Source organism: Dreissena polymorpha, chromosome 3 (genome assembly GCF_020536995.1).
Source record: "Dreissena polymorpha isolate Duluth1 chromosome 3, UMN_Dpol_1.0, whole genome shotgun sequence".
NCBI lineage: Eukaryota > Metazoa > Mollusca > Bivalvia > Myida > Dreissenidae > Dreissena > Dreissena polymorpha.
The window spans coordinates 68,806,498-68,818,691 of record NC_068357.1 but is presented as its reverse complement, the minus strand read 5'-3'; the positions used below and the strand labels follow the sequence as shown (position 1 = coordinate 68,818,691).

Here is a 12,194-nt window from a genome sequence, read left to right as displayed (position 1 = left end):
ATTTTCAAAATTAGGGGTGTCAAGTATATTTATTTCTATATTAAGAAAATTCCATTTAGAAATTCATTTAAGCAAACAGCGTAGACCCAGATGAGACGCCGCGTCTCATCTGGGTCTACGCTGTTTGCAATGTCCGTTTTTCAGGACGCTAGGCATGAATGGGTTAATAAACTTTTTACATTTACTCCGCTTAACTTTTTATATTAAATCATACAGTCGGCTTAAATTTATTGAGGTATATTCTTTATATTAACAAATGTGATGTTATACCGTATGCTACTCTATATTATGGTCAATATCAAATTTAAAAACATGTTGTGTGTACCTGTATTATAGGAGAACATTGGACGTGTAAATAATGACAAAAATAGTGGTGGGTATTTCAAAACTGTGGGTCATACAAATTTAGAGGGAGGGGCACATATTTTTAGCAAGTAGTACACAAAAATGATTGGGCTATGCCCCTGCAATTCCGCTTTTACAAAATCTCCCAAATGAACATGGTATAACATCCCAAAACTACTTTTTAAAAGGACGTTGTTTATTAAATACATCCATTGTATTGCTTTAACAAATTGGTCGAATGCATTTATAAATTTATCAGTTTTGAGATTTCTAATTGATTAAAATAAGGTAATCACAACATTTGAAAGTTAATACCAAATGCTATTTGTCGTCCATATTCATCTGAAGGGAAACTATATAAATATAAGAAGCGTATTTTATCTCTTGGAATATAATATGATATAAAGGTAAAATCAAGCTTGAATTATCCGTGAAAAACAAGTTAGTCCTATTAATAGCATAAATTCAATTTTGCTTTTTTAAGAACCAGATTTTTTTTCAACAAACAGACTGCTCTGGACCAAAAATGTAAGCTGTGTGTCTCCTATGTAATTTAATTATGTAAAGTATTAAAATCATGGTTTTTGGTTAAGTTCCGCGTTTTGCGTTGACGATTTATTTATATGCTTTAAAACCCCCAACCCATTGTATAGAAAATATTCAGTTTCATTAAAATAATCAAAACAATGTTATGTGGTTTTGACTAGGTAGATTTCAGCAAAACTGAACTTTTATTGTGTAAACTAACTTGAAATTTGAGAAAGCGAGCACTGCAGTCAGAAGCTGGGACTATTTCATCGCCTAGGTCCAAATACCTTTGCATACATTTAACCCATTTAGTGCCTAGTGGACTCTCCCATCTTTCTTAATTGGATCTATTTATTTCCAGAATTTCGGATGTCTAGTATATTTATTTCTATATTTGAAACTATTTTTTACAGAAATTACTTTAAGCAAACAGTGCAGGACTCTGATGAGACGCCGCATCATGCGTCGTCTCATCTGGTTTTCTACGCTGTTTGCCAAGGCCTTTTTTCTAGACGATAGGCATAAATGGGTTAAGATGCTTCCGCATTGTATCTCTATCTTTTGAAATTCCTTATTAATATCAATCCGACTGTGTGTATCTGATTGAATGACTGAAAAGTCGTCCTTTCTAGAAATTTCTAGAACTTCTGCGTCCAGAATTTTACTTTCTAGAACTACCACATGTCATTCTTATAATATCTATCGTTTTGATAGCCCTAACTGAGTTTGCAAACCTAACCATATAATATAATAATTAAAATCTGTCATTTCAGTACTTGAAAGGTCACGTGAGTGATGAAGCCTGTCAGAAGATACGCCATTGTGTCTCGGTGAGTAACATATGTGCACGTGGATAATGCTTTCACTAATTGCACGCTTAACCCATTTATGCCTAGTGGACTCTCCCATCCTTCTAAATCGAATCAATTTATTTCCAAAATTAGGGATGTTTAGTATATTTATTTCTATATTTAGAATATTTCTTACAGAAATTCCATTAAGCAAACAGAGTAGACCCTGATGAGACGCCGCATCATGCGGCGTCTCATCTGGGTCTACGCTGTTTGCCAAGGCCTTTTTTTCTAGACGCTATGCATAAATGGGTTAAGATATGCATTTGACGTTCCGTCAATTAGACAATGCAGTGTGTAATGTTGATGTTTGTGTATGGTTCAAACTCGATAAAATCATAACCTATGCTTTACAGTGGATTTTATCCGTATTCGCTTAATTTGTTAACATTACGATTACATTTCCAGTATTAGACCGTTTTGCTTTAATGTAAAGGAAACAATTACACAGTGTTTTATATGAATGTTATTGTGTGCAATCCATCTTGCAAGAGCTTACATTTTTTAAACAGTAAAGAAATACAAATTGAATGTCGTTACTGTTGTGAGTATATAGATACAGTACTCATGTGTATATAAATATTGCGTATATAAACCAATGCTATGAAAATGTATGAACTTAGAAGCATGTGGAAAAAGAATAAAACTTATAAATGAATTATCTTTTATCTTGAGGAAAATAACACAATTTCAATGACTTGCCATTCACTGTCTGGTTTATCGTAGAAAATATTTGTTTAAAGACTTGACTTTTGTAAACGAAAATAATACATTTCTATGACTTCTCTTTTATTGGTGGAGGTCATGACCTGTCATTTATTGGATTAACACAAGGACTAACTTTAAATTTCTTGTCGTTGATTGTTTTATCAAAAAGGCACGGTTAGGTTTATCTGAAATGCTCAACTAGCTATATATTGCCATTTCCAACAACCGTTCAAATAAAACCTCATCAAGTTTGAAGTGCTCCCGCATTTGACAATAATGTTGTTTACGTTGTCAGATAGTCTTTCTAAATCAAAGGATGGTGTGAAATGCCGTCGTTAAACATTCAACGGTGTCTCTTTCACTCTTGAAGCACAATTCACAGAATATATAAAGAAGTTTTATTTCTCAGCAAAAACAAATTGAAAACGAATTCCGTAGAACGGGTCATAAACCATGAATGCTACAAACGCCGGCTCAGTTATTTATTAATTTCGCCATGAAGTCAAGTAAAGACGTTAGATGATGAGGTAATAGAGCCAGCTCGTCATTAGCTGACTGAACGTGGTAAAATAGCTTTAGGCGAAGTCTCGTTTTTTTCTCATTTTAATTAAAGCTAATTAATGTAGTCATTTTTGAAACTTAAGTCGTAAGGTTCATTACTGGTATGTTGATTTTGTTGGCAGATGTTATAAGAGCTAGAAAGAAAGATAGAAGACGCTGTTCATTTCTTAATTGAATTATATTAATTAATTAATTAATTAATTAATTAATTAATTGATTCTATTATTTCAGCCAAATCGACCGGAAAAAAACAACCGTTGCATACATTGATTGTTTTAAATAATCGTTATTTGTGAACACGGTTATTCTATTGGTATTTAACGTCACGGCATATACGCTAAAGACGCTATTACTAAATAAAGATTCAGTGTGGAAAAAAGTCAAAAAAGTTCTTATGACGTTGTTTACTTCCTTTCACACCGTTTACATTTTTTTCGTGAACAGAGATTAAAAGAATAAGTCTAATTTAGTTTGATTACTGGTATTTGGAAAAGATATGTTTTCTGGAACACCCAGGAGAAAACATTTGATACCCTGTTTCAAAGCATGGCAAGATAAATGTCAACCTATTTTAACTGCTTAATAGAAATAAAATAATGGACACAGTATTTTATTTTTCAACCACAGCTTGATTGATTTTAATATTATCTTATGTTAATATCATTTACCGGTAAAACCCCGTGTAAAGAAAGATCAGTCCCAAAACATAAGCTTCTGTTATAGCATTATCGGGATACGCAACGCGGGATTAACAAAACAATTTATATTATTTATAATGTAACAATCATTTATTTAAAAACCATCAGGCAATTAATTGAAATGATCAATCTGATAATAATTACAAGTTATACGAAAATGAGTATTATGCCATATGCTGCAAGCATACCTCCAGCCCAGCCTGCGCTATCGTACAATCTAGACAGGCGCTTCCCTGTCCGCTAAATAAAGTAACGCCAGGTATATTGGTCTATGTGAATCAAAATATAACAACAATTTGTTGCTTATTTAATAAATTTAAAGGTATTTCATATGCACATATTTTCTTTGAATGGCCTTACAAGTATTTTTAAGTGTCCGCAATTTATAAATCCAACTTTACGCTGACGCATTACAACAATAAACTTCTTTTAAAGTATCATTACAGAGTTGAATTATAACTGATACGGTTTAAGAGCTTTAAATGCTACCAAAAAGTAAATATTTTTTCGTCTTACACGTGCTCTTCTAGCGTCAAGTGCAATTCTGTGGTTATGCGATCTCTATAAGTGTCAAAACGTAGCACTAAAATTCTAGAAGTGCTTTTCAATTCAATTTTCTTTGTTTTACTAGAACGATTAGATTATACTTTACAAACTGAGTCCTCTGCAATTCCACAAGGGACGAAGACATTTATTTCCGTTAAATATTTCATTGTTTTGCCGACGCTAATTTGGTCTATGAGCCTTAAATATGATTGATGCCAACACCTTGCCGGTCAGCCTGATACAATCTGTCAGTGTAGATTAGCGTGCGTGCCACACACGCTTTTGTTTGTGTGGATTTCCTATCTTTACGTACTTTTCTGTAATAAATAGTAAACGATATTTTTTGTTTATCAAACAATGCATTCTGATGATTCTGTTTGAATACACAGCTACGAAAAACTTATTTGTCATTTTTCAATCTGCCTCGCAGTGGCTTTTGACGTTAAAAGTCATACACATACAATCGTATATGAACGATGTGAATTACATGAAAATCATAGAATGTAAGCGTCAAGACTATGTGAATAATCAAAGCGCTGAAGGCACTGAATTTGTTCGCTGTTGTATAATCTTAGACGCAACTCAGTTTTCAAAATTATGTGATAGCTTTTCATATCGCAAGTTTGAAATGAACACAACCAATTCAAATTTATAAAGAGTGTGTCTTAAAGCACAGGTCGAGATGTGTGTTTTTTTCAAATCATTGATACAGCTAATCGGTGTGCACAGGCTAACCTTATTTGACATGCATTAAGCCCCGTTTTCCCTTAAAGCAGCCAATATGTACAGATTTCAATGATAAACACTAGACTGGCCAACGTTGTCTTACAAGCTGTTAAATACTTTTTAATACATACACACTATGTAGTGTACTAGTGGGAACTATAAATAGGTAGATGCGGTGGTTAGAGCAGACGCAGGTCGATACCAAATGTAGTCACGAAGACGCGGGAACGACCTGTAAATAACCTACAACAACACACATAGAGCAGACGCTCCCAGGTCGGACCTTAAAGACCTCGTGAAGAGGCCGGTAGGACCTGTAAATAAACTCTGATATAATTTTTTTAGAGCAGACGCTCCTAGCCTAGCATTCGTCGTCTGCTTAATTTTACTGCAGTTATCCACACAGGCAGTCACGGGTTACGGTTCCTAGCGTAGTTAAGCCCATACTGATTTGCAAAATTGCCTCTACATTATTTGTGAGCTAATAATGCTCACAAATAAAAATCGCGAAAAGAAGATTTTGGATAAATTGGGACATTGATGTAGACTAGTAAACGAGAGCGCCGACGGCGTTGAAAGTCAGATAAGATTCTGAAAAGTTTCTGCTGAATTAATTGTTCAATGAACAGTTGACTGAAAACTTAAAAGGCAATCAAAAAGAATTGTTCTTTTTAAAATAAGTACGAATAAATGAAATTGAGAAGTGGATAAATATTGCAAACAACCCTATATAAATCGAAAAATTATAAATATTTATCAAGGAAGCTTGGTATTTTGCGAGCAAGTAAATATTATTTCTGATTGGCTAGACGTTTATTTATGCTCTTGTTTTCATTAACGTTATTATCGTTGTTTTTCTTGTTTAGCTTGTTACTATCAAAGATACTGTTACAATCGCTTCTTTGTCATTTAAGCAGAAAGAAACCATTCGTATTTGGTGTGTTGTTGTTATATGCACCGACTTCGTTACATATGGAATTAATAGTGCATGCACATGTTATGATGTTTTAATCCTTATTAAAACTATATGCAACATAATTTGCAGAATAATATCAAAATACTATAATTTAATCCCCTATATTTCCGCCCGAAATCGCAAGGTAAATGTTTGCAGTCACAAAGTTTAACAATAGTACAGCCATAAAAGAACTCGGGAGTTTTCTACAAAAAACTTAACAACTATCTATTCTGTTAAAAGTATTTAAAGTAACTTACCCCATTACTAAATATAGGGAAATAAATATTTATCTAAAAATCAATTACGACAAGATTCACTCTGTTAAAAACACATAACTGAGTATGCACAAAAATTAGTTAGCAAAAAATGTGTGAAAAAAGTATTTGAATGATGGCATATTAGAAACAAATTGTGGAACTACGATAATTTAATTAAAATGTCGTTCTCATCTACGTATTTTAAGGAAATGTTAACAAATTTTTGCTTTTTTTCTAAATGTTATTAGATGTGATTACTTTAAAAAAAAAGATGTTATGTTATTAAATGACCTAACGAATTTTTATAGTAAACCTGAAGTTGAAAAAACATCACCTACGTCGCACGTAATGGAACCCATGTCGTCATTATCCGTAAGCGGATGCGCTACCACTGTGCCACGCAAACTTTCATGGGCTGATAATTCCGATTTTAAACTTAATATTGCTTTTACCAATAACCGAATAGTTTTACGAGCGAATTTTATTTTTATTTTCTCAGAACGTTTTTACACCATAAATGGTCTTAAAAAGAATTACTTAAATGCTGTAAGTTTTTAAGAAGAACATCTTCAAAATAAATCTAAATGAGAAGTTGTTAGAAAAAAAATAATTAAATATCTTATGTCGTCTGCCAACATCCCACATCCGGGCATTTTTTCCCTTGGGAAACACGCAGCAGACTTTGAGACGTTTTCTGGATTTTCGGTTTACAAAAGCTAAAGCCAATAGTCTAAAAACTGACAATGTATGTGTGAAAATAATCTGAACTGTAGCTGATGCGTGCACTTCGTGACAGGGCTAGATTCGCTACAGAAGGAACATGTGGATGCTTTTCGGCCTTTATATCAATTGATAACATTAAACTGTTTGAATATCTTGTTTTTATTGACACAACTGAACAAAAAACTGCGCACATTTACACAAGAGGAGTGCAATGCCTATATTAACTTCCGGCACATACAATCTCCCATTTGAACACTTAACCCATGTTAACTCTCTCCGTGCGGGAACCGAATTTTGAAGGCCTTTGCAAACAGTTTGGATCCAGATGAAACGCCACAGAACGTGGCGTCTCATCAGGATCCAAACTGTTTGCTATCCTGATAGTATTCTTTGAAAAAAATCGAGGAAAATGCTAATTTTAGAAATTCTGCAGACGACATTTTAGCAGACGACAAATTTCCCAGCATGCAAAGGGTAAAATCGCCCTATTGGTGCAAACACGTACCATGCGACATTGAAATAAGAAGGCACATGACACCTTTTTGCACCATTAGAGTGATTAATAGTTGTCTAGATGCAGCGTTTGATGGAACATGTAGCGTTTGATGGAACTTGTAGCGTTTGATGGAACATATAGCGTTTGATGGAACATGTAGCGTTTGATAGAACATGTATCGCTGTCTGAATTGTGAATACAGCGTTTGCCGCGAAATCGAAATCAGAATAAACAAAATGAATTAGGAAAATATTGCGCGTAGCTCCCTTTCAAATAAGAAGTTGTTATGTTTATGGTGTTGTTGTAAACGGGGCTATCATGTAAATGCCACTTAGCAAATTAACTTTCATATTCCCTATCCCCCTATTTGACACTTGACTCGTTTCATGGACAGTCCTGTTTACAATCAGTTTCACGCGTCGTGAATTCAGATATTACGTGGCAGCCGAAACCAAACGTCTGTGTAAATCAATATTGGACGTTATAATTGGTTGGCAAGGGACGCTTGCGTTAAGTAGCCTCAATCCTATGGATCAAGCTACTTTGAGGTGGTATATTGAAGCCAAATTTCCAGAGCGTTGTTAATTAAGCGGTGGAGATATTATTTCTCCATCGGTTTTCTTTCATGTTGCGTTATTACGTTGGTTGCGCCTTGGCGTAGAAAAGCTCCCCGTTGCGGTAAATGTTTCTGCGCTCAGTTTAACAGAATGTTGAAACGTTTGAAAGAGTTTTATGTTGTAGTTGAAGATGCCAGGCTTTTTTTCTTTATCGCATATTTAATTTTACTGAAAGCGGCGTTTAGAAATGTTTAGATACAAGCATGATATCGCTTCCCCCACCCTAAATCATTGCCGATAATGAAAAAAACACGAATAAATTAATCTTTTTTAAAGTTATTGTTGTATGCGAGCAGTTTGCTTCGTGTGTGTTAACAAAATACTGAAACTGAATTTATTTTATTTACGATAATTACTATCATGATGACTGTGCTGATTATAATTGACGACGACGACTATGATGATGATGATGATGATGATGATTTTGCTAATAATCCTGTTTTATTAACGACAATGACTATGCTCCTGTTTATGATACTGGTGATTAGAATAAAGACTAGACCGATTAAGACGATGTTTAACCCATTCATGCCTAGCGTCCTGAAAAAAGGAAATTGCAAACAGCGTAAACCCAGATGAGACGCCGCATGATGCGGCGTCTCATCTGGGTCTATGCTGTTTGCTTAAAGGAATTTCTGTAAGAATTGTTCTAAATATAGAAATAAATGTACCAGACATCCCTACTTTTGGAAATAAATTGATCCAACTTAGAAGGATGGGAGAGTCCACTAGGCATTAATGTGTTTATCGATGTCCCCTAGTGTAAGAAAAACTGGGCTAAATGCATAATCCAGATTTGCCTCGTACATTCCACACCAGCTAACCAGGGACGAGTTTTTCTGTCGTTACTGTATTTGTGTTTAGAACAGACTTCCTTTAAACGAAAAACAATACAAAAAAGCGGAAAGTGTCGTCCCTGATTAGCCTGTGTGGACTGACCATACTAATCTGGGGCGAGACTTTAATTAATTCGAGTTTTACCAGAACGCGACTCAGTTAATTATTATACTGACGACATTTTTACATTTCAGTGTTGGAATCTCTGTGAGCAGATATTTAGCGATGAAGAGGTATGGCGGGACACGTGCAAGAACCTCAAGATATGTGTGAGTAGTGTTTTTTTATGTAGCATCTATATGAAAACACCATCTTCAATTTAATGTTGTTTATCGAGCTTTAAACACCAAATTTTGGTTATAATGTTGAAAAATAAATGTCATTTCAACATCTCGATAAAGGCGATTATTGACATTAAAACAACGATAATCATAAAATTATTTTCGAAACTTATCAAGTTTCAATATTATAATAATATATTTTTTCAATATGATATATATACCAAGTTGCCACATGCGTCCAAAAACCAGATCAACAGTAAAATCTTTGAAAAAGCTTGTTACCATTCTAAACGCTACAATGATTACTTAATCAATATATAATATGTAGGAAAGACACAGAGATAATTGAATAAACGCATTGAAAGTGCATGTTAATATAATTATATAACAAATAATGCACAAAACAATAAAAGTTTAGAATGATTTAGCAGTGAAGAAGAAGACACACAATAAAGATGTCTTTTCAAACAATCAATAACAAAAATAATTGTTATCCACAAAAGTAAATCACACGCCTATCGTTATAGCTTTAGGGAGAAGAGTAAAAATGTCAATGCACATCACGTGCACGTGTCTGCGAATTCTCAAACCTAACATGAGCGCCGCGTGCACGAGGCTTAGTATTCCGTGCATTCCTCGGACAGGTGCTCCCGACATAAATATCAATTACGTGCATGGCTTGGGGCACATGGTGCACGCAATGCACGTGCACGCATCTGCCAGCCTTAGCTAATACGGTGGTTGTAGGAGTTGGATTGTAAACTTCTTACAGAAAATTGGAGAGAGATTGGAGACATTTTTTTACGAATTTAATGTTAAATAGAACGATGGATCGAGTATTTTTTATGTCCCCCACCACTACAGTGGGGGACAAATTGTTTTTGCCCTGTCTGTTGGTTTGTTGGTTGGTTGGTAAGTTTGGTCAAACTTTAACATTTTGCAATAACTTTTTCAATATTGATATGTGACATGCACGTGTATCTCATGGAGCTGCACATTTTGAGTGGTGAAAGGTCAAGGTCAAGGTCATCTTTCAAGGTCAAATATATAGCTTCAAAGCGGCGCAAAAGGGGACATAGTGTTTCTGACAAACATATATCTTGTTATGCTATTAAAGTAAACATTGCACTCGACTTCTTTTCGACGATATTATTTGTAATGTTATCACGTTCAGAGTTTTCTACGACCATAGGAGAAACAGAAACCTTGCAACCCACTAATTTCAGAAAAGTTTGGTAAACCAGCTTTCCCAGGGCAAAAGTTAACTGGACAAAAAAGGAAAACCAGAAAACTCGTATCACAAATTCAATGACTACGTCACCACAATTTCCGAATAACTCACAGCGTGATATGCGTGAACACAGAAAACAATGCAAGAATCTTAATAAAAATACTTCAAGCGTAATGCCACTGACCCATACATATATTTTTTTCAATTCAGCACAGGTTGCATTCATTCAAATATTTACTTCAGACTATCAAAAAGTCAGATTCCTTTTTCATTTCGTATTTCATGTCCATCTTATTTATAATCACGAACTCGTGTTCTCTTTTGATGCGAGTGATGTTGCTAATATAATCGCAAACGACATCATTTTTTTTCGCGTGGCATCTTAATCTTCGGAGAATACTGCAAAATTGTTTTCGTTTGACATCGTGATCTTCATAAAATGATGAAATATTGTTTTCGTGAGACATCTTGCCCAACTACAATATTGTTTTCGTGTGACATCTTGCCCAACTACAATATTGTTTTCGTGTGACATCTTGACCAACTACAATATTGTTTTTCTGTGACATCTTGATTTACGGAGATGGCTACAATATTGTTTTGATGTGAGATTTTGACCAATAGACGATGCTGCACTATTGTTTACGTGTGACCTACGGAGAATATTACAATATTATTTACTTGTGACAGCATGGCCTATGAAAAATGCAGCAATTTATTTTATGTTTGCCATCTTGACCTCCAAAAAATACAAACAATTGTTAACTTGTGACATGTTGACCTATTGGGAATGCCACAATATTGTTTACGTGTGACATATTGACCTACGGAGAATGAAACAATATTGTAAACGTGTGACATCTTGACCTTCGGATAACATTAAAATAGTGTCTTCGTGTGACATTTTGACCTTCGGAGAATGCTACAATATTGTAAACGTTTGACGTCTATTCCTTCGGAAAATGCTACAATATTGTTAACCTGTTACATCTTGACCTTCGGATAATATTAAAATAGTGTCTTCGTGTGACATCTTGACCTACGGAGGATGCTTCAATATTGTTAACGTGTGATATCTTGACCTTCTGAGAATGCTACAATATTGTTTACGTGTGACATCTTTACCTGCGGAAAATGCTACAATATTTATTTCTATTGACATTTTGACCTAAGGAGAATGCTACAATGTTGTTAACGTGTGACGTCTTTACCAGCGGAAAATGCTAGAATGTTGTTTACCTGTTACATCTTGACCTTCGGATAACATTAAAATATTGTTTTCGTGTGACATCTTGACCTAAGGAGAATGCTACAATATTGTTTACCTGTGACATCTTGACCTACGGATGATATTACAATATTTCATATTTTTAACATGTAACTTCTTGACCTACGGAGAATGCTGCAATATTGTTTACCTGTTACATCTTGACCTTCGGATAATATTACAATATTTTAACGTGTGACATCTTGATCTTCGGATAATATTACAATATTTTAACGTGTGATTTATTGACCTTCAGAGAATGCGACAATATTATTTTCATGTTACATCTTAACCTGCGAAAAATGCTACACTAATTATGTTAACGTGTGACATCTTGACTTGCGAACAATGCTACAATATTGATTTCTAGTGACATCTTGACCTACGGAGAATCCAACAATATTGTTATCCAGTGACATCTTGACCTTTGGAGAATATTACAATATTGTTAACGTGTAAAATCTTTTACCAACTGAAAATGCTACAATTTTTTTTCGAGTCACATCTTGACCTCCGGAGAATGCTACAACAATGTATATTTGTGACATATTGACCTACGGAAAG

The 12,194-nt window shown here is 34.5% G+C and overlaps 1 protein-coding gene across 1 annotated transcript in view; it reads left to right on the top strand.

The window, feature by feature from the left end:
• LOC127874634 (uncharacterized) overlaps positions 1–12,194 on the top strand; it is a 96,072-nt gene that overhangs the window by 20,954 nt on the left and 62,924 nt on the right. Inside the window, exons 3-4 of the mRNA XM_052419095.1 lie at positions 1,647–1,703; positions 9,046–9,120. Coding sequence (XP_052275055.1) covers positions 1,647–1,703; positions 9,046–9,120 — 132 coding nt within the window. The remainder of the gene's footprint in view (positions 1–1,646; positions 1,704–9,045; positions 9,121–12,194) is intronic.